The 18,616-nt window shown below is 44.4% G+C and overlaps 2 protein-coding genes and 1 pseudogene across 13 annotated transcripts in view; 2 read left to right on the forward strand and 1 right to left on the reverse strand.

Moving 5' to 3' along the window:
- Nucleotides 1-6,610, reverse strand: part of pigh (phosphatidylinositol glycan anchor biosynthesis, class H) — a 20,110-nt gene extending 13,500 nt beyond the window's left edge. For all 9 annotated transcript variants that reach the window (XR_013792145.1, XR_013792146.1, XR_013792147.1 and 6 more), the window contains exons 1-2: nucleotides 6,476-6,610; nucleotides 3,967-4,182 (exon numbers count right to left, since the gene is read on the reverse strand). Coding sequence is in view for 1 of the 9 variants with exons in the window: in XM_079526930.1 (XP_079383056.1) it covers nucleotides 3,967-4,149 (183 nt within the window). In the remaining 8 variants the exon portion in view is untranslated. The remainder of the gene's footprint in view (nucleotides 1-3,966; nucleotides 4,183-6,475) is intronic.
- zfyve1 (zinc finger, FYVE domain containing 1) overlaps nucleotides 5,853-18,616 on the forward strand; it is a 25,142-nt gene continuing 12,378 nt past the window's right edge. For 2 of the 3 annotated variants that reach the window (XM_079526927.1, XM_079526929.1), the window contains exons 1-10: nucleotides 7,648-7,781; nucleotides 8,721-9,274; nucleotides 10,616-10,859; nucleotides 11,445-11,705; nucleotides 12,092-12,306; nucleotides 13,019-13,125; nucleotides 13,698-13,806; nucleotides 14,599-14,696; nucleotides 15,528-15,645; nucleotides 17,873-18,043. In XM_079526927.1, the coding sequence (XP_079383053.1) occupies nucleotides 8,729-9,274; nucleotides 10,616-10,859; nucleotides 11,445-11,705; nucleotides 12,092-12,306; nucleotides 13,019-13,125; nucleotides 13,698-13,806; nucleotides 14,599-14,696; nucleotides 15,528-15,645; nucleotides 17,873-18,043 (1,869 nt within the window). In that variant the 5' untranslated portion in view covers nucleotides 7,648-7,781; nucleotides 8,721-8,728. Of the gene's footprint in view, nucleotides 5,930-7,647; nucleotides 7,782-8,720; nucleotides 9,275-10,615; nucleotides 10,860-11,444; nucleotides 11,706-12,091; nucleotides 12,307-13,018; nucleotides 13,126-13,697; nucleotides 13,807-14,598; nucleotides 14,697-15,527; nucleotides 15,646-17,872; nucleotides 18,044-18,616 lie in introns of those variants that run through there. The other variant, XM_079526928.1, reaches the window with a different exon arrangement.
- Nucleotides 18,474-18,616, forward strand: part of LOC306940523 (lactosylceramide 1,3-N-acetyl-beta-D-glucosaminyltransferase-like) — a 2,764-nt pseudogene continuing 2,621 nt past the window's right edge. The window contains exon 1 of the transcript in view: nucleotides 18,474-18,497. The product of the transcript in view is annotated as a lactosylceramide 1,3-N-acetyl-beta-D-glucosaminyltransferase-like (transcript). The remainder of the gene's footprint in view (nucleotides 18,498-18,616) is intronic.

Here is an 18,616-nt window from a genome sequence, read left to right on the forward strand (position 1 = left end):
AACTGTGCAATGAGCAATGCAATTGTTATGTCCATATCAAATAAATAAACATAAACATAAAGTATTATTTCAGTCCCTGTTTTGCAATGCAGGATTTTAAATAAATGTGTAATATCTTTGTAAACTTTTGATCTGACTTTGTGTCCTTTTATGTTAGCCCTTGGTTGAGCCAAGTTTAAAGGGCCGTAACAATGCTAGAAACTGATTTGTTTAGTGGGAAACATGTATAAAGAACTTGATCCTGATCAAATCAGGTTCTTTACTCATGAATTGATAGATTATTTGTTGTACAACAATGATTTTGAAACAAAGACTGATTTGGACACCTGGCTTTTCAGTTCAGGTTTTGTGTGTCGTGAAAGGATTCCCTTGCATGGATGGTTCTGGTACCGGATGGTACCCAGACCTGGTGAGCCGACCCGGAACTCTGAACCCACCTTCACCCATAAATGTGGTAATCTGGTTCTCCAAATTGGAGAAAGAGGATTGGAGTGCTTTCCCTGAACTGAATAGGAACTGAACTGGGACTTTTCAAGTCAACAACTTAAAGTGGGCCCCATTTGTTTGTTTTTCATGAATGTTCAAAGCTGTTTATTTTCTCTGAAGTTTAATAATAATTTTTCAGTTAACCTTTAATCCCTGTTTCAGACTCATTTCATTGGTTTTCACTCATTGAGCTCCTCATCCGAATCTGGTATATTTTCTGGTTTATACGCAGTCAATTCATAAATCTTTATACCCACCTTATTAGTTATCCTTGCGCAACTTGCTACAAAAACACTGAATGATTTTGCTTGTTAGCTCGGTAGGTAGAGCTCTTGAGTCTTCAAGAACCCTTACCTGCCCCCCACTATAAAAAACCGACCCTGTCACAATTCCATGGTCTTTTTCTCAAGTTTAGTCTTCCATGTTTCTTGTGCATATTATTCGTATTGCCTTCCTGCTTGGTCATGCCTTATCGCTGCTTGCAGCGATTTGTTTCTAGTTGTATTTGCTTCTGATTTGTTTAATATTCGGTGGGTTCTATAAATAACATTTTTGAGGGGCACTAGCCCCTCCTATGCCCAGTTTTGGGTTTTTGTGTGTACCAAATTTGTGATGACATTGACAATGAAGAACAACAAACATTAAATCGATGTTGTAAGATGATAACTGCACACGGGTGTGATTTTTACCACATACCTCAAAGACGAAGAAACACTGAAGACTAAACTTACAAAAGACAGCAAATTACTTGAAAGCAAATTAGGAAACCAAACCCAGAACTTGAGAAACTCTATCAGGCTAAAACCAGAAGATCACCAGTACTGCAGGAGAGCCAGGTGCCAAACAATCACAATTGACAACATATATGCTGTGACAATATTTGCAAAGTTCTCTTTTACAATTCACTGTGAGCTACAATAATAAAAATGTGCACTCATGTCCATTAACACAGTCTTCCACGCCGGCCGGCAAAGTTAGGGATGAAACGGTTTAATTTAGGTATGAGCATTGTAATAATAATAATAAATAAAATTGTTAAGAACAGGCATAATGCAAGTGTATGAATGAACAAATTATGTTCACGATAGCCTTGCTCTGGACCGACCCGATTGCGTGAGCGATATGTACTCTCCTTGTTCAGCTGCGCCTCGCCCTCCTCCTGGATCTCCCGGATGATCCGCTCGTCCTCGTCTTGCGGCCGCAGCGCATCCAACAGCGAGCACTTGCACTTTGTCATGGGCACTCGGCACACGTAGCACATGTGGCCGCCGCAGCGGCACATCACATGGTTACATCCCACGGTCTTGACCACGGCCACGCCGCATGTCGCACACCTCCTCACCCGCGCCGCCGTCATGCGCTCCTCGTAGAGCACCCTGATCCTGGTCTCCTCGTCCCGGGGCAGAAGGGCCCGCTGCAGCTGCTTGCACGTCTTGCCCGCGTGCTGCTTCCATCGGACGCGCAACGTCCTGCAGCTCTCCTCACGGCACCTGGGGTCGGGACATCTGAACACCGAGACGCCTTTGTCCAACAGGGCTGGGAAGTTGCAGAACGGACAGCGTACCAGTTCGTCGCAGGCGACGGCGGCGACCGCCTCCTCCGCTTGTCTCTCGTGGTATCGACGCAGGACCTTCTCCGGCAGGACTTTCTCCAGTTCTTGTGCCGGGTACGAGCAGTCACACCCCCCGCCCGCCATCATGCAGCTCAGCTCCGACCGTCCGGAGCCAGAGACCACTTCCTGGGCATATTTGACCAGGCACTGTTTACAGAAGAGATGACCGTCCGAACACTGGGTCACGATCTCTGGGTCAAACTCAAACTGGCCGTAGCAGCAGCCACACTCTATCAGCTGCCAGCCGTCCTTTTTAGATTCGTAGTCATGCTTGTTGAGCTGCGGTGCCAGCAGGAAGTCCTCGTACTCTTTCCACTTATCAAGCTTCCTCTGAAGGAAGGAGGAAGGGAGTTTCAGAGTCTGGAAAGGGCGCCGGTTGGTCTTAAGGAAGTACATCCTCTTGTTCACTGAACCGTGCGCAAATTGGAACTCTGCGATGCGGCGTTCAGAGGACGTTCTGCTCGGACAGCGCTTTCTCGAAGGGTCACCCGCTGTCTTTTCCTGCCGTTTCGTCAGAGCTTCGGACAAGGACAACGAACCCATTCTTCAGTGGAGCGTATATGTCCGCCAGCGAATCTCGCTACATCAATATGATGTCACTGCACTCAGTGACATCAGTCATGCTCAAATATGGAGCTGTGAGGCACTCCATTATTTGGACATGGGGCTCGGGCAATTAAATGAAAAATCTCAAATCTTGAGGTATTGTCTCCCTAAATTCAGCTATTAGTGTAGATAGTCTTACATAAACATTAAATTCCCATTGACAATGAATGGAGAATTCACGTCATGTGTGTCTGAGCAAATAGACATGTTACGTCATGATGATGTACGATAAGAACACCCTTCACTTCACACGGGTGTGATTTACTGGAGCATTTCCAATTTTCAATACTTGTTCAATTTTTCTTCTTCTCCACTACATCTTAGAGGCAAATTATTGCACTTTATTGCCATATACATTTCAGCCATTTGAAAATAGCCGATCTACAAGCGCACAATGCGTTGCAAACTCAAAAGATCTATAGGTTATACTTTTTTTTTTTTTTTTTTTTTTGGAATGGGACATTCTTCTGCATAATGATACCAATGATACCAATACAGTTACTGAGTGTTTCTACATTGCAGTATTGATACTTTTACTTAAGTAAAAAAAGAAAAAAACGTAGAGTAGTACTTTTCCCACCGCTACCTTATCATCATCATAACCCAAACTTTATTTGAGCTCGGAGTACAGTTGAGGGGCAGACCCTCATTGTTAAGGTTGACGGCAGAGTACAGCATCTTGCAATGAGCCTGGTCTACAAGATTCGCTACACCACCAAGATACCCAAGTATCTGTCTAAATACTTCCTTAATATCAACGAGGTTCACACTCACAACACCAGAGGGAGTTCAACAAACCACATGCAACCCAGATTCGGCTCAAACAAGGGATTACATTACATTCACTTCGCTGTTCGCTCCTATGCCACTAAAATGGGGAACGCCCTACCAACAGCCATTAAGAAATGTGAATCCCTTGACTCCTTCAAAACCACTCTCAAAGAGCACCTACAGACGGCTGCAATTCAAAACTGCCCCCTGTAAAAAATAAAAATAAAAGAATAAAAAGTCAAGGTCCCCATCCCCCCCAAACACCATTTTTCCCCATACTGTACATGTTTTTCCCTTTTTTTACTTTCTTTATATGATGATTTCCTGTTTTTCATAGAAGTCTTTAATAAAGCTTAATAATATTGTAGAGCATGGTGTCGTCCTCAAAGTAGCTGTTTTTGTATTGCGTTGTGCTTTCGCTTTGAAATGTACCCATTCTACATACTGTGAAATAAAATTTGCAAAATCAATCATTCAATTCACACGCGCACCTGTGTGAAGAAGAACACTGTGTAGGCCAGGAGCCACACGCAGCAGGTGGCCACCAGCACCTTGCTGATGGACAGCTTGGCCGAGCTGACGGTGAACTCCCGGCAGAAGCTGGAGTGACTCTGGCAGTCCAGAGAGATGCTCCTGCCGTCGATGTCCGTGAAGACCGGCTCCTCTTCTTCCATCGTGGAGCACAGCAGCAGCAGCAGCAGCAGTGTCTGTCATGATGTCACATCAACCACAGTTTGATTTAATGACGTCGACATTTTAAAAAGGCTTCTAAATCACGACAGTGTATCAGTGGTGCTCAATAATTCATGTCAAGGATCCCAAATATTTTATGATGCCCGGCCACAAAACGGCCTGGCCAATCAGCAGCAGCTAGAGGCGGGATAGCTGCTGCTGATTGGCCAGGCCGTTTTGTGGCCGGGCATCAAGTCTGCCTGAGAGTTCCTAGATGGGAGCAGGAGGAGGGAACCCAGTGTACTCTCTGCTGCCCCATCTGGCGGAGTCAGGTTACCGCCGACCCCCATCTGATTTTTTTTTGTTCCAGGCACCCCCCAGAAGCAAAGATTTGAGTTAAAACTGTTCGCTGTGAAAGAATATATATTCAAAGATTTGCACCACATTTTCACGATTTTTCAGAAATAGCAGATCTACAAGCTCTATGAGCTTGTAGATCTGCTATTTTTCAATAGCTAAAGTATAACATGATGCTTAAAACACCAAAAGGAGTTTCCGTCCAGAATGGGTTAATACAGGGGTTGACACGAAGGTCTAGGGCTGTCACGATTACACATTTAAGTTGACGATTAATTTTCACACAAATGTTTGAAAAATGTTTGAGAATGTATCAACATTTTTCAACATGGAAACAATTATTATTATTAATTATTACAAAAATAATTGTGATTATCTCAAATAATAGCGATTAGGCGATTATGTGTGACAGGCCTACGTAAGGTCTCGGTGGCACTAGCCCATCGGGCAAGTACAGGTCATGTTCTACTTGCCCAACAGTCATGACGCTTGCCCGAAAAGTAAATAGTCTGTTTTAAAATCTGCGCTAACAACAGAAAATGATAATGTTAAATCCAATCGATAACTGCAGAGTGAGAGTTGCTACAGTCACTTTGAAAAACCAGAATGAGTGCAACTGCTAGTTGTAAATAGGTAGCATTGTTCTTCGTGAATAGCCATTAATATTTAATGGAGAGAGAATGCACTTGACCGCCGGCCGCTGGGCAATCTGAAAGCAAACTCCACTTGCCCGAACGTTTTATTTACTTGCCACGGACAGTTGGGCAACCGCTAGTAATAAACTATAGGTGCGCCCTTTAAATCTGTCTTGTCTTCACCTCTTATTTATTTTACAATTTTGCAAAACATTTTTGAAATAGTATAATAGTCGACTCGATATCAATACTGACAATACATTGTGAGCTTGAACCATTTTGAAATATAAAAAATAGCCAAAATGATAGGGCCCTAATACTGTATGTACACTTCTTGAGTTCATTTACTTTAGCGTTTTCCATTTTGTATTTGTAATACATTTTACTTCCACTCCATACCCCATGGGAAATGTTCTCTTTACTTCACTATGATAAATTTGATTTATTTAATTAATACATACAAAAAATATACATGAACCATTTGCACTTGAGCCCTGTTTTATTTTCTGGCTATTCGAAAATAGCCGATCTCCATGAGGTCAGTGCTTTGCATTGCCATAATCAGCTCCCAATTTTCGAATTTTATACAAAATGTGCTTATAGGGCCAGTGCATATGGAGGAGTTTCACTCAGAACGGGTTATTCTGGTTACCATTTTTCTGCCTACCAGTAGGCTATAGTAGTAGGCTCCGCTGTAGTAGGAGCCTACTTTTACTTTGGTACAGTTGATGCAAACAATTTTGAGATTTTACTTTTACTCAAGTCAAATATTTAACACAGCCTTTTGTTTGTAAGTAGTTTTATCTTTATGTTGTGGTGTGTGTTTCGGCTCCTCTGTAGTAGGAGCCTATATACTTTTACTTTGGTACAGTTGATGCAAACAATTTTGAGATTTTACTTTTACTCAAGTCAAATATTTAACAGCCCTTTTGTTTGTAAGTAGTTTTATCTTTATGTTGTGGTGTGTGTTTCAACTAATAGTAAAAAAAAAAATGTTTCTGTACTTCCTCAACCACTGTTTGTGTCAGAGGCCAGGCAAATGAACCTCAACCAATCATCAATAAATCAATCAATACATCATAAATCATGCATGAAATAACTGAAAAAACATTCAAGGATTTCATATACAACATCGTGCGAGGGTGTTCGTATTCTTCTAGGCAAGCGACACAGTCGTACTGCAAAGTATAAAGTAAACTGCTTTAACATTGGAAATGTTGATTAGCATTAGCATAGCAACAACAGTGACACTATAGCATGGTAGCCAGTCGGCTAAAACAAAATGTAAAGGAAAAATAATATAAACACAACGTGTCATAAGGTGGTAGATACGTACATGGAAACGGCCGAGATCAAGACCAGAGCGCGGAGTAAATACTGAATATTAAAAGTATACTATGAGGAGGATAAATGATGCAAAAAAAGAATCTGGCTTTTTCATTGACAGCCGCTAGAATGTGCAAAGCATTATGGGGAATGGAGTTGTTTCCTCTCACTAAACCTCAACGCTGCTCACTATATTGTCTGTTTAGAAAATAGTCTCATGATAATATTACAATTGTCTGTGTTTGAAATTATTTGTATGGTTTATGTTTATATTACATGGTGAACAGTAAATTGCCTAGTAAGCCTACTAAAAAAATGTATTGGTCAAAAGAAAACAAACAAATACTTGAAAGAATAATACAAATACACATTTATTTATATGTGGCATACAAGAAACACACATTTTCATACAATAATATGTAGGACAATGTTCCCACTACAACAAGACACCCAGAGCAGCCATTATGATTAAATCCTACATCTCCCACAATGCCACGCACACCATAATAACCTTTGACCACTGTGGATGAAAACAAGTCGATCAGCTGATGTAAACTAGCAACATCATCTAACAGGAGATCTGATCAAATTATTTTATATCTCCACCGACGCGTTCATTAGCGCTTCGTTTGTACTAAATTGGGGGTAGCACTGGTTTTATTGTCGGAGTCATAGCGTAATAACACTGTTATTACTACTGTTATTACTGTCCGTCTGCCGATCTCCCAATAGGTCAATTTTTAACGAAGGTTGTTTGTTTACGTGTGTCTCTCTAGAAGTGTGTCACTTGGTGTAATCGTGGCATAACGACCAGGATCGACAGTGCCTTACAGTCTTTAGAGTGTCACGGTCCATATATGCAGTGGATTAGATTGGTAGATATTTATTGACCAAAAGGAAAAATGGCATCGCCGGCAAGCGGCTGAATACTGATAAAGCAAAGGATGATTGACAGCCACCGTTAAATGGATGAGCTCCGTTTCATGTAGGTATAGTAAGGCTATAGCCTTATATAATGTGGGTCGTCATGTATGATTAAAAGTTATTGCTTGGAGCTGTCATATCATATATATCAGCCAGGGAGTGTTTTTTTATATTCCATAATAGTCTTATATAGTTGTAATGGAGAGAAGTTAACTTTTGGGAGACTGAAGAAGATATTAGTTGATATATAATTAGTTTTTATAGTGACTTGGAGGTGATCTGTGCCATAGTGTGTCACACAGTAGTGTTGAAGTTTCAGCTGTGGGAGTGAATCAGCACCTTAAGGAGACCTGGATAAGTACTCGAGTACTCGGCTTAAGCACAATATTGAGGTAGGCCTATAGGTATTTCAATACTTGATACTGCTACTGTCAAATTAGCATTAATTTGCCCACGGACCCCCATTTGAAGAGATATGCCAGGGACCCCCATAGAGAAGATTTCTACGGCTCTAGCAGTGATTCTCAACCCGTTAAATTTCAAGGACCCCCAGTTTGACATGCATTAGGCTACGGACCCCCATTTAATGGCATTTATTTCTCTGGGACCCCCAATTTATATTGTAAAATCAATGTTAATTTAACTCTGAGAGTGTACAAATGGAACCAAATGGACCCGTTACAAATGTAACGGGTTCCATTTGTACACTCTCAGAGTTACAGACCCATAAGGGTCCATTTGGTTCCAAACTATCATTTAGCTGGGGACCCCCTGGAGCTCCCTCAAGGACCCCACTTTGGGAACCACTGAGTTAGATCTACAAAACATACACTTCTAACCAATTAAGCCCTATTTTATACTTAATACCTAATTAATTAACATGGTCTGCAAGCTCAGCTTTTGGGGAAAAAATAAAATAAAAAACATAAATCAGTGGCACCTTCTCTGACACATAAGTGCTTTTACTTCTGGTACTTTTACGTATACTTTTATGGAATACTCTAGGCTTAAAAATAACTTGTATTTCTACATTGTAATTTGTTATTACCACTTTTAGCAGATCTACAAGCTCGCAGTGTGTCACATTGTGCCGCGCTGCGAGCTTGTTCATCTGCTATTTTTTGAAAAATCTTCTGAGGGGGGGATGGGGTAGTTTGCAGGGTCCTTGGTACAAAAAAAGAACAAAAAAAGATTGAGATGAACTGATTTAGAAAGCATTTTGTATAGAATCAGCCCCAGGTCGTAAAATACACGTACAACTGCACTGCACTGTATGTCAGAGGGAAATAAACAACATGTGTTTCTTCCCACCACTGCTGGATGCTGAACAGGTGTCGACATGAGCTCCCCGGGCCCTCCTCCTCCTCCTCCTCCCCCCGCGGAGAAAGGCACGAGCGCCGCGCTGGTGTGCCAGGAGAGCTATGCGTGCGGGGGTTCAGACGAGGCCGCCTTCGAGTGTGACGAGTGCGGCAGCCTGCAGTGTGCCCGCTGCGAACTGGAGCTCCACCGGCAGGAGCGCATGAGGAATCACGACCGGGTTCGGATTGCACTGGGTCACGTTCCCTTCTGCGACTCCTGTAAAGGAGACGGCGGTGGTGGTGGCGGCGGCGGCGGTGGTGGTGGCACGCACAACAACACTGGCAGCTGCTCGAGCGGCGGTCGCCTGAGGGCTGTGGTGCGCTGCCAAGGCTGCAAGATCAACCTGTGCGTGGACTGCCAGAAGCGCACACACAGCGGCGTCAACAAGAGGAAGCACCCGATGAGTCCCTACCCGCCGCCGGGCAAGCCTCCGCTGGCCCCGGAGGACGAGATGATGGAGGTGCTCAGGGCCAAGCTGGAGACAGTCAGCAGCTTCCTTCTGGTGGACGAGAAGGAGGAGATGCGGGTGAGTATACTAGTGCCTCTCAACCGTTTTATTATTCTTTTTTAATCAAAGGACTCTGAGAGTCACAGACCTGTGTAAGAGTCCATTTGGAATCCCCTCCAGCGACTCTGAGGGTCCCCGGGAACTGCACCACTGCCTTAGGGCCGATTCATACTCCTATTTTACCGCTGTTTCGGCGCTGTAGTGCCACGGCGCTAGAGACGAGGCTGTTGTGTTGTGGTGGTTGAGGAGGGTGGAAAAGTAGAGCCACGCACCCACAGCTGAAAGACAGATGCTGGAGCAGGTTGTGTGTGTGTGTGTGTGTGTGTGTGTGTGTGTGTGTGTGTGTGTGTGTGTGTGTGTGTGTGTGTGTGTGTGTGTGTGTGTGTGTGTGTGTGTGTGTGTGTGTGTGTGTGTGTGTGTGTGTGTGTGTGTGTGTGTGTGTGTGTGTGTGTGTGTGTGTGTCAGACATTTTCAGTAGCACCGAAGAGCCGACTTTAGGACGGTACCCGCCCCCCCGAACCTCAAATGACGTCACATTGTAGGCTCTACAGTATGAATCGGCCCTAAGATCCTTGAACGAGTGCAAAAATGAATAAATAAATAAGAATATCTCCATCAGTCATATCACCCCTTTGATCCTTGTTTACATGCAGCTATATACAGTAGGCTACTTTATAGGTCCCAGCTGGGAAATGTGGTTGCCATGCAGAAGCACAGATATAAGTAGGCTACTAGGCTATACATAAATTAAATGGTATACGCATAACAAAAATTCTCACTTCACACCCGTGTGAAGTGAGGGGCGCTAATCATCTTTAATGACGTAATTATCAGACAAAACAAACATGGCTGTCCATGTCAATGTCGTTTTTAATGTTTGTTTATGGCATAACAAACATTAAACCTGTATATAGGAGGGGCTATAGTGCCCTTCAACAGCAACAACAATCAAGATCAACACAATTGCCAAAAAAGAAAACACACACACACACACAAACACTCAAATCTCTAACTGTAAATTAAAATAGAAAAAAAACAACTCTAAAATCAACACAGCTGTCAAAATCAGTCACCTTTTTACGAGCCATTTTAGGGAGCCAGTGCATCGCTGCAATGCGGGACGACAGCTGAAGCGTCGGAGTGGCTAGAACCTTTCCGTGGAGCTCCTCGCCGCGATGATCAATCAGTGCAAGGGCCTACAAGATGAACTCCATGCGTGTCACGGCCAAGCTACACCAGGCTTTTCTCGCGCGTTTACCCTAAACGCGCAGCGTTTTGTGCGCGAAAAGCCTGGTGTAGCTTGGCCGTCAGCGACGCGGTTCTTTAATATCTCGCTCTCCCCTCTCGTTCTCTTCTCAGGTGAAGGGCGAGGACGCCTTTGTCAGCAGGCTGGGCTGCGAGCCAGATCAGCTCCTCAAGGTGGTCTCTATTTTTGGCAACACCGGCGAGGGCAAGTCGCACACCCTCAACCACACCTTCTTCCTGGGGAGGGAGGTGTTCAAGACCTCCCCCACCCAGGAGTCCTGCACCGTGGGCGTGTGGGCGGCCATGGACCCCCTACACAAGGTGGTGATCATCGACACGGAGGGGCTGCTGGGCGCCGGTAAGCATTGAACCCCCAGGTGGATGTGTCTTCTTGACTCCTGCGCCGTGCCGTCGTCTCTGTCGGGTGGAAACCTCACATGTCCAGAGCCGTTACTTTTCAGGATTCAAATTCAAAAGTAGCAGGTCTGCAGATGTAGATCTGCTACTTTTGATGCTTTTGTGTGACGCTGTGTAGTATGATTGAGTTGGGTGTTCATTTAATAAAACACAAAAAGTTTACATATGGAGATAAGACGTTTCTGCCCAGCAGCAATGCTATGCTTTACTCTATAACGTCTGTAACTCTGTAGTGTGCACAAATGGAATAATTTTTAATGCACAAATGGTGAATGGTGGTGAAAAATAACTAATTTCAAGTGCATCTGTGATGCATCGTTTGCTTGAAATCGGTTGCTTTGCGACAAGCAACACCGTCGTACTCCAGAATATGAAATGGGGTATAACGCAGCGGGGAAGAACGCACACCAAAGCAAACATCTTGTGAACCTTGTAGACCAGTGGTTCTCAAATCGTGGACCCGAAACAATCTTCTAAACATTCACTCCTCTCTCCCGTGTTTGTATTTTTTTGTTGCCCAATGCAGGATCCAACCAGGGCCAGCAGACCCGCCTGCTCCTCAAGGTGCTGGCGGTGTCCGACCTGGTCATCTACCGCACACACGCCGACCGCCTGCACGACGACCTGTTCAAGTTCCTGGGCGACGCGTCCGAGGCCTACCTGAAGCACTTCACCCGCGAGCTGAAGGCCACCACGGCCCGCTGTGGCCTGGACGTCCCTCTGTCCACGCTGGGCCCCGCCGTCATCATCTTCCACGAGACCGTGCACACCAAGCTGCTGGGGACCGGTAGGACAGGAGGACACACAGCGTATTTAATGTCAATTTAAGGCATTTAGCAGATGTCTCTTATCCAGAGAAAGTCCCCACATATCAAGTTATCAATGAGGCCATTTGTCTAGTGCAGCAATGTACGCAGTGCTAAACGTGTGATGGCTTTATTGTTCAGAAAAAGTGATTCATTATTACAGACACACACGCACGCACACACGCACGCACGCATGCACACATGGACGCACGCACGCGCACACACATACCTGGAATCTGAGAAATACCTGCACAATAACTTTTTAATTATCTCTCATTCTCTTTCCCTTTCTCATCCTCTCTCCGTCTCCGTCTCTCTCTCTCTCTCTCTCTCTCTCTCTCGCTCTCTCTCTCTCTCTCTCTCTCAGACAAGCCATCAGACTCCGCGGAGCGCCTGCTCACGGAGCGCTTCAGGAAGCTGTGTGTGTTCCCGGAGGCCTTCAGCTCGGTGCAGTACCGCGGGACTCGAACCTACAACCCTCCCACGGACTTCAGCGGCCTGCTGCACAGCGTGGAGCTGCTGCTGGACAACAACACCACGCGCTCGCCGCGCTCCGCCAGCGTCGTCTACAAGGCCCTGCAGGTAACGCTGGAGGTCCAGGAGTTGAGAGTGAAGAACTGGAACTATACCATTTAGACCCGAGTATAATTCTAAAAATAAAACCAAACAAAAAAGCTTAAAACACCAAGAGGGGTTCCCGTCCTGAATGGGTTAATGTTATGCAGGCAGGCCTGGACTGGCCAACGTACCAGACACCGGTGAATGGGCCGGTTATTATGGTAATTATCAGAACATGGAGGCATATTTTTCAGTAAAAGTGGTGGTATTTGGGCTTGTTTGTGTGTGCCTTGACAGAGCAGGCCGGTAGAGTATCTGCTATCTGCTTGCCGGTAGTGGCGGGCCGGTCTGGGCCAAATGTCAGGGCCGAATTCTTTACCCAGTCCAGCCCTGTGTACATGATACTTAGAACACTGGTTAAGTAAAATACCCCCACACAAAAGTAGTTTGTAGATAGTAGATCTATCTTTTCTGAGGGGTGCTAGCCCCTCCTATAAACAGCTATTGTGTGGATTCTGTCTGAACACAGACATTAAATGACATTGACAATGGATGGAGAATTTACATCATGTGTCTGAGCAAATCGGCGTGTCGGTGGGGACCCTTGGCCAATAAGTGACCACCATTCCTGATGATGATTAGAGTGCCCTTCACTTCACACAGGTGTGATTTAAAATATATATAATAGGTACTTACTTCGCTCTCTCTGTCTCTGTGTCTCTGTCGCCCCCTACAGGCGTTGAGTGAGCGCTTCAGCGGGGACATCCCAGATGAACACGTGAACAGTAACTGCTTCTTTCCAGATGAATACTTCACCTGCTCCAGCATCTGTCTCAGCTGTGGGTGAGTGTCTTCACACACACACACACACACACACACACACACACACACACACACACACACACACACACACACACACACACACACACACACACACACACACACACACACACACACACACACACGACCTGCTCCAGCATCTGTCTTTCAGCTGTGGGTCTCCTTTTCCACCCTCCTCAACCACCACAACACAACAGCCTCGTCTCTAGCGCCGTGGCACTGCCTAAACGCAATGGACAGAAGAGATAGTCGCTGTCGCGCAGAAACCTCCTGTCTCCATAATTCTAACCTTTGGTGTTTTTTCTCGTGAATTATTAATGTCCTACCTGATCACACTACGGCGTCACACAAGAGCATCGTCCAAAGTAGCAGATCCGCAAGCTTGAGCTTGTAGATCTGATGCTTTTGAATTTATATCGTGAAAAGTAACAGTTTTGGGACATACTGTATGAGGTTTTCTACCCGACAGAGACGAAATGTAATGAGTTGTATATTTTTATACTATATACTGTACCTCAGCTAAATGTGTGCGTGCGTGTGTGTGCGTGTGCGTGCGTGTGCGTGTGTGTGTACAGGTCAGGCTGCAAGAACAGTATGAACCATATGAAGGAGGATGTTAACCATGAAGCCAAACATCGATGTCGCTACTCCGTACAGTACGACAACCGCATCTACACCTGCAAGGTGCGCGCACACACACACACACACACACACACACACACACACACACACACACACACACACACACACACACACACACACACACACACACACACACACACACACACACACACACAAGAGCTGCAATTGCTCCTTTTTTCACAATCGACAAAACAATTAAGAAAATAGCTGATCTATATTAAATAAATAAAAAATATTATTGTATTAAATGATGATTTCGGGTGCCCGCTGGCCTAGTGGTCCAGGCGCATGTTACATATAGGCTCTTGCCTGACGGCGTGTCGCGTGTTCGAGTCCCGTTCATGATGACCTTTGCTGCATGTCTCTCCCCTTCTCTCTCTCTCCCTCTTTCCTCTCCGTCTTCACTGTGACTATCAATAAAGGCACAAAAGCCCAAAAATGTATCTTTACCAAAAAAACGATGATTTCTTCACAATCGATTAAATCCATTAGTTTCATTAACCAATTAAAGCCGAATACGGTACACCTAGAACGATTCAACGTACTCATTTTTGTATGTAGACACTGAAGCAATTCAGCAAACAAAACAGATGGTAAGATATGTTTGGTTGGCCTGGGCCATGGCTCAGTGGTCCAGGCACCTTGGCTGGTAATCCAGTCTGGCAGTGTGCCGCGGGTTCGACTCCCGATCCCGACGGCCTTTACTGCATGTCTTCCCCTCATTTCCTGTCAGCCTACTGTCTGTCCCTCTATAAAAAAATATAAAATAACGGCGAAAGCCACAAAAAAAACCATTTAAGATATGTTTGGTTGCATCTGTGTTTGTTTCGCCAGGCCTGCTATGAAGGAGGGAAGGAGGTGATCGTGGTTCCTAAAACCACGGCGTCGTCCGACAGCCCTTGGTTCGGTCTGGCCATCTACGCCTGGTCAGGGTACGTTTTACCGCAACACACACATATAAGCATATATACGCATCCTCGCTGCCGGCCACTGTTGGTTTTAGTCATAGTCTCTTCAATAGTTTCTATTTAGTTTCAGTCACATTTTAGTCACCTTGAATATCTTAGTGTTAGTTTTAGTCGAGTTTTAGTAAATATCATAAGAGTTTTGTCGACTAAATCTACAGTTGATTTAGTCGACTAAACTGTATTTTTGTGGGCCTTGATGCCATCGTAATTACACGTGCAGAAAATAGCCGATCAGCGCGACGCGTTGTGAGCTTGTAGATCAGCTATTTTCAGCATGCAACCAAGTGTAAAATGACTTATACTGGATCTCTTGTCCACTATAGTCCCTTCCTAACATTTTAGTCTAGTTTTTATTTGTTGACGAAATTGTCAGTATATTTAGTCTTAGTTTTAGTTGATGAAATCAACACTGCTGCCGGCGACAATATTGCTTTCACTTCTCAGGAATTGTGTTCCAATGAATCCAATGTAGTTATTTAGTCACAAGCTCTTTTTAATACTTCATTCATTCGTTCAATATTTATAAAACCTATTACTCACTTGTGTTATACTTACATTTTCTTTAAATCTAGCAAAAATAGCATATGTACAAGTTCACATTGCGCCGCAGGTTGTGAACATCAGTTATGTTTGCTACTTTTGTGCAACACTGTCCTAAGACAAAGTATGGCATTCATTTACATTAAAACTTGAAATATGAGATACAATAATTCTGCCCGACACCGACGATATTTCACATTTCATTACATACAAAGCAAACTGTAGGTTTTTGGATTCAACTTGTGGTCTGTCCAGGTATGTGATCGAGTGTCCCAACTGCGGGGTGATCTACAGAAGCAGACAGTACTGGTACGGGAACCAGGATCCCGTCGACACAGTGGTCCGAACCGAGATCCAACACATCTGGCCAGGGGTTAGTTACAGCAGTGTTTCCCAACCTTTTTTCTGCCAGGGCACACTTTTCATAGCCAAAAAATCCCAGGGCACACCTAGATGCGGGGGGGGGGTGCATGATATACTTTTATTTATATATATATATATATATATATATAAAATGTGTATATACTTTTTCCAGACACACAAACAGCTGCTACAATGTATTTGTAACCAGAACAAAATATTTGCTCTCATATACACAAGATGGCTATATATATATATATATATATATATATATATATTACAAATATATTTGTAATATATTTTATTTCCTGACATACCAATGCGAACACAAATGTCACGCATGATCAACAAAGTTTGAGTGCATGCTGTGCAGTCAGTGCACACACAGAAAGTTAAGAGCGTCTTCACTGTCTGTGACACGCTGAATCACAAGTGTTTGTTCACCGCAGCCAGGCAGGAAAGACTTCTCCCTAAAGTTTCCATAAAGTTCACTTGAAAGTTACGTTTGAGAAACTTATATAATTATGAATTGACGGTATGACAACAGCGAACGTGAAACATGAAGGACCACTCTGTTTCTCTCTCTTTATTGTTGTGAATCATCTGCTGTTACTGTTGCAGTGCAGTTCAGCTGTATGTAGGTCTGCTTTGCAACAAAGTGTGGGCTTGTAGGTCAGCTTAAAAGATCGACACCACTGCACACCAGCAAAAAGCAGGCTCCACATGATCAACTCACAACGCGTTTTGCATCGTTTCAACTGCCCGTGTGAACGCACCGGCAGGAACACACTGAAAGCCTGGTGACCCGAGGTTAGGAATGCACAGAGCAGCAAGCAGTGTTTTTTGATACAGTACGTGCCAGGCGAGTAGGTGATCTCCTCATGTAAACAAAGCCACACATTAGCATTTATATGGCCGAGGGTCGTTAGACTGGTGGGGATGGGAACAACAACAATGATGATGCAAATTGCAACAATGGACCACATGGGAGCCCACTGAGCCCTGCAGTATGCTGTCTGGGGAGGGTCAGAGTTTTCGGTCGGAGTTTTCGTTTCGTTTTCAACGAAAATAAAAGCCTGGGTACCGAGGCTACTTCTGTTAAAATCAAACGGCACAGCTGGCCATTTCAAACGGCACACTAAAGTGCACACAGGTTGGGAATCACTGAGTTACAGTAGTCCTCAATGCTCACATCTAGACCAGCTGGCAAGGGGTTAGTCCTCAGTGATACAAATCTGGCATCCTATTGTTTCAATGTACAGATTATTTTTGAGTGGTGTAAACCACTCCTACAACTGGCTTTGTTAGTTTGTCTGTCTGTCTGTTCGTACCAAAAAATTAGCATGGTTGCTATGGTCACCCAGTTCACACGGGTGTGATTTCATTACGTCAGACATTACGTCAGACCACAGCTGATCAGTCTATATAAGACCTTACACCACTCAGTTCACACGGGTGTGATTTTTTGGATATTATGCTGTTTAGACTGATTACTGTAAATCACTCTGGATTAAGGGTGTTTGCTAAATGCCTAAATTCTAAATTGCTCACATGGCATGCTGCTTGTTAAAGGAGAAGTCAGGGCCAACCATTTTCGTATCTTAATCTAATGTTACTATATCCATGCAAGAACGTCAGAACGAGTGGTACAGGTTAAACATTTACATAACTCCCTCCCGAGCCCATGAGCGTGCACGGTGGATTTAACGCTAAATCGCTTATTTTGATGGCTTAAAAAGAAAGAAAATCAAACGGGTAGACATCTGTCTTTCATAATGTCACAATTTGTCACATTATGCAGTGATGAATTATGTGAATAATGTCACATTATGTAGTGTGAAACCCCAGTGTTTCTTGTCCAAAATGGGCTGCCGTAGTGGGTGATTTTTTTTTAATATATTTGTTTTTATTATTTTTTTGAATCCATGTTTTTGAAAATTCCTCTAATCTGGCGTGCAGGTTATGACATGCACATTACATGCACAATAGAATTACATTTTCTTTCTTTTATTTATAACGGGAAAAGTGGCACCCGGGACCAAAACTGGTGTCCACCCCCTGGCAGCCAAAGAGTTAAACCCACTGCGCACGCTCAGAGCTGCAGTGGGCTAGCTGGGAATGGAGTTATGAATTCTTCACCTGTGCCACTCCTCCTTGCATTGAATAACATCAGATTAAGGTAAGAAAACGGCATGTCCGTAAATCTTCCTTAACGTCATCATTGTGTCTCTGGCTTGCAGTCGGACGGCTTCCTGAAAGACAACCACAACGCAGCTCAGAGGCTGCTGGACGGAGTGAACTACATCTCCCAGTCTGTGTCTGAGCTCAGCGTCAAGCCTGCTAAAGCCGTCACCTCCTGGCTCACCGACCAGATCGCCCCCGCTTACTGGATACCCAACTCCCTCATCCTGGTACGTAAGCAGGGCTGTGAATCTTCTGCTATCTCACCATTATGATGGTGTCACGATTCAATTATTGGAAAAAAATGGAAATAGGAAATTGTGAATGGTTAATAACAAGAATCACATTTTTGAGTGGTGCAACCACTCCATTAAGGAGCTATGTGTGTCTGTCCCTGGCTGGCTGGCTGGCTGGCTGTGTCCGTCCGTCTGAGCACGAATATTGTGTTTGGTTGGTTTGTGTGTGTGTGTGTGTGTGTGTGTGTGTGTGTGTGCCTAACACACACACACACATACACACACACACACACACACACACTCTGTCATTTTGACCATTTCGGACGTGGGGAGGCTCGCCGGAATCACCCGGCCCCCTGGGTGCGTTCCTGGGGGTCTGGATGTTCCGGGGACTAGGGGTGGGTCCCGAAGCTCAGGACCAAGCATGTACCGAACCGAATGTGCTTGGGTACCGGGTACCCATTACAATAATTCAATTTCGGTTCTCTCTATTGGTTCCCACAGACACGCAGTCACACACTATCTATTTATTTTTAATAATAGACGAGCAGGGAAGAGAGCTGATCT

This window comes from Electrona antarctica (assembly GCF_951216825.1).
Source record: "Electrona antarctica genome assembly, chromosome: 17".
Taxonomy (NCBI): domain Eukaryota; kingdom Metazoa; phylum Chordata; class Actinopteri; order Myctophiformes; family Myctophidae; genus Electrona; species Electrona antarctica.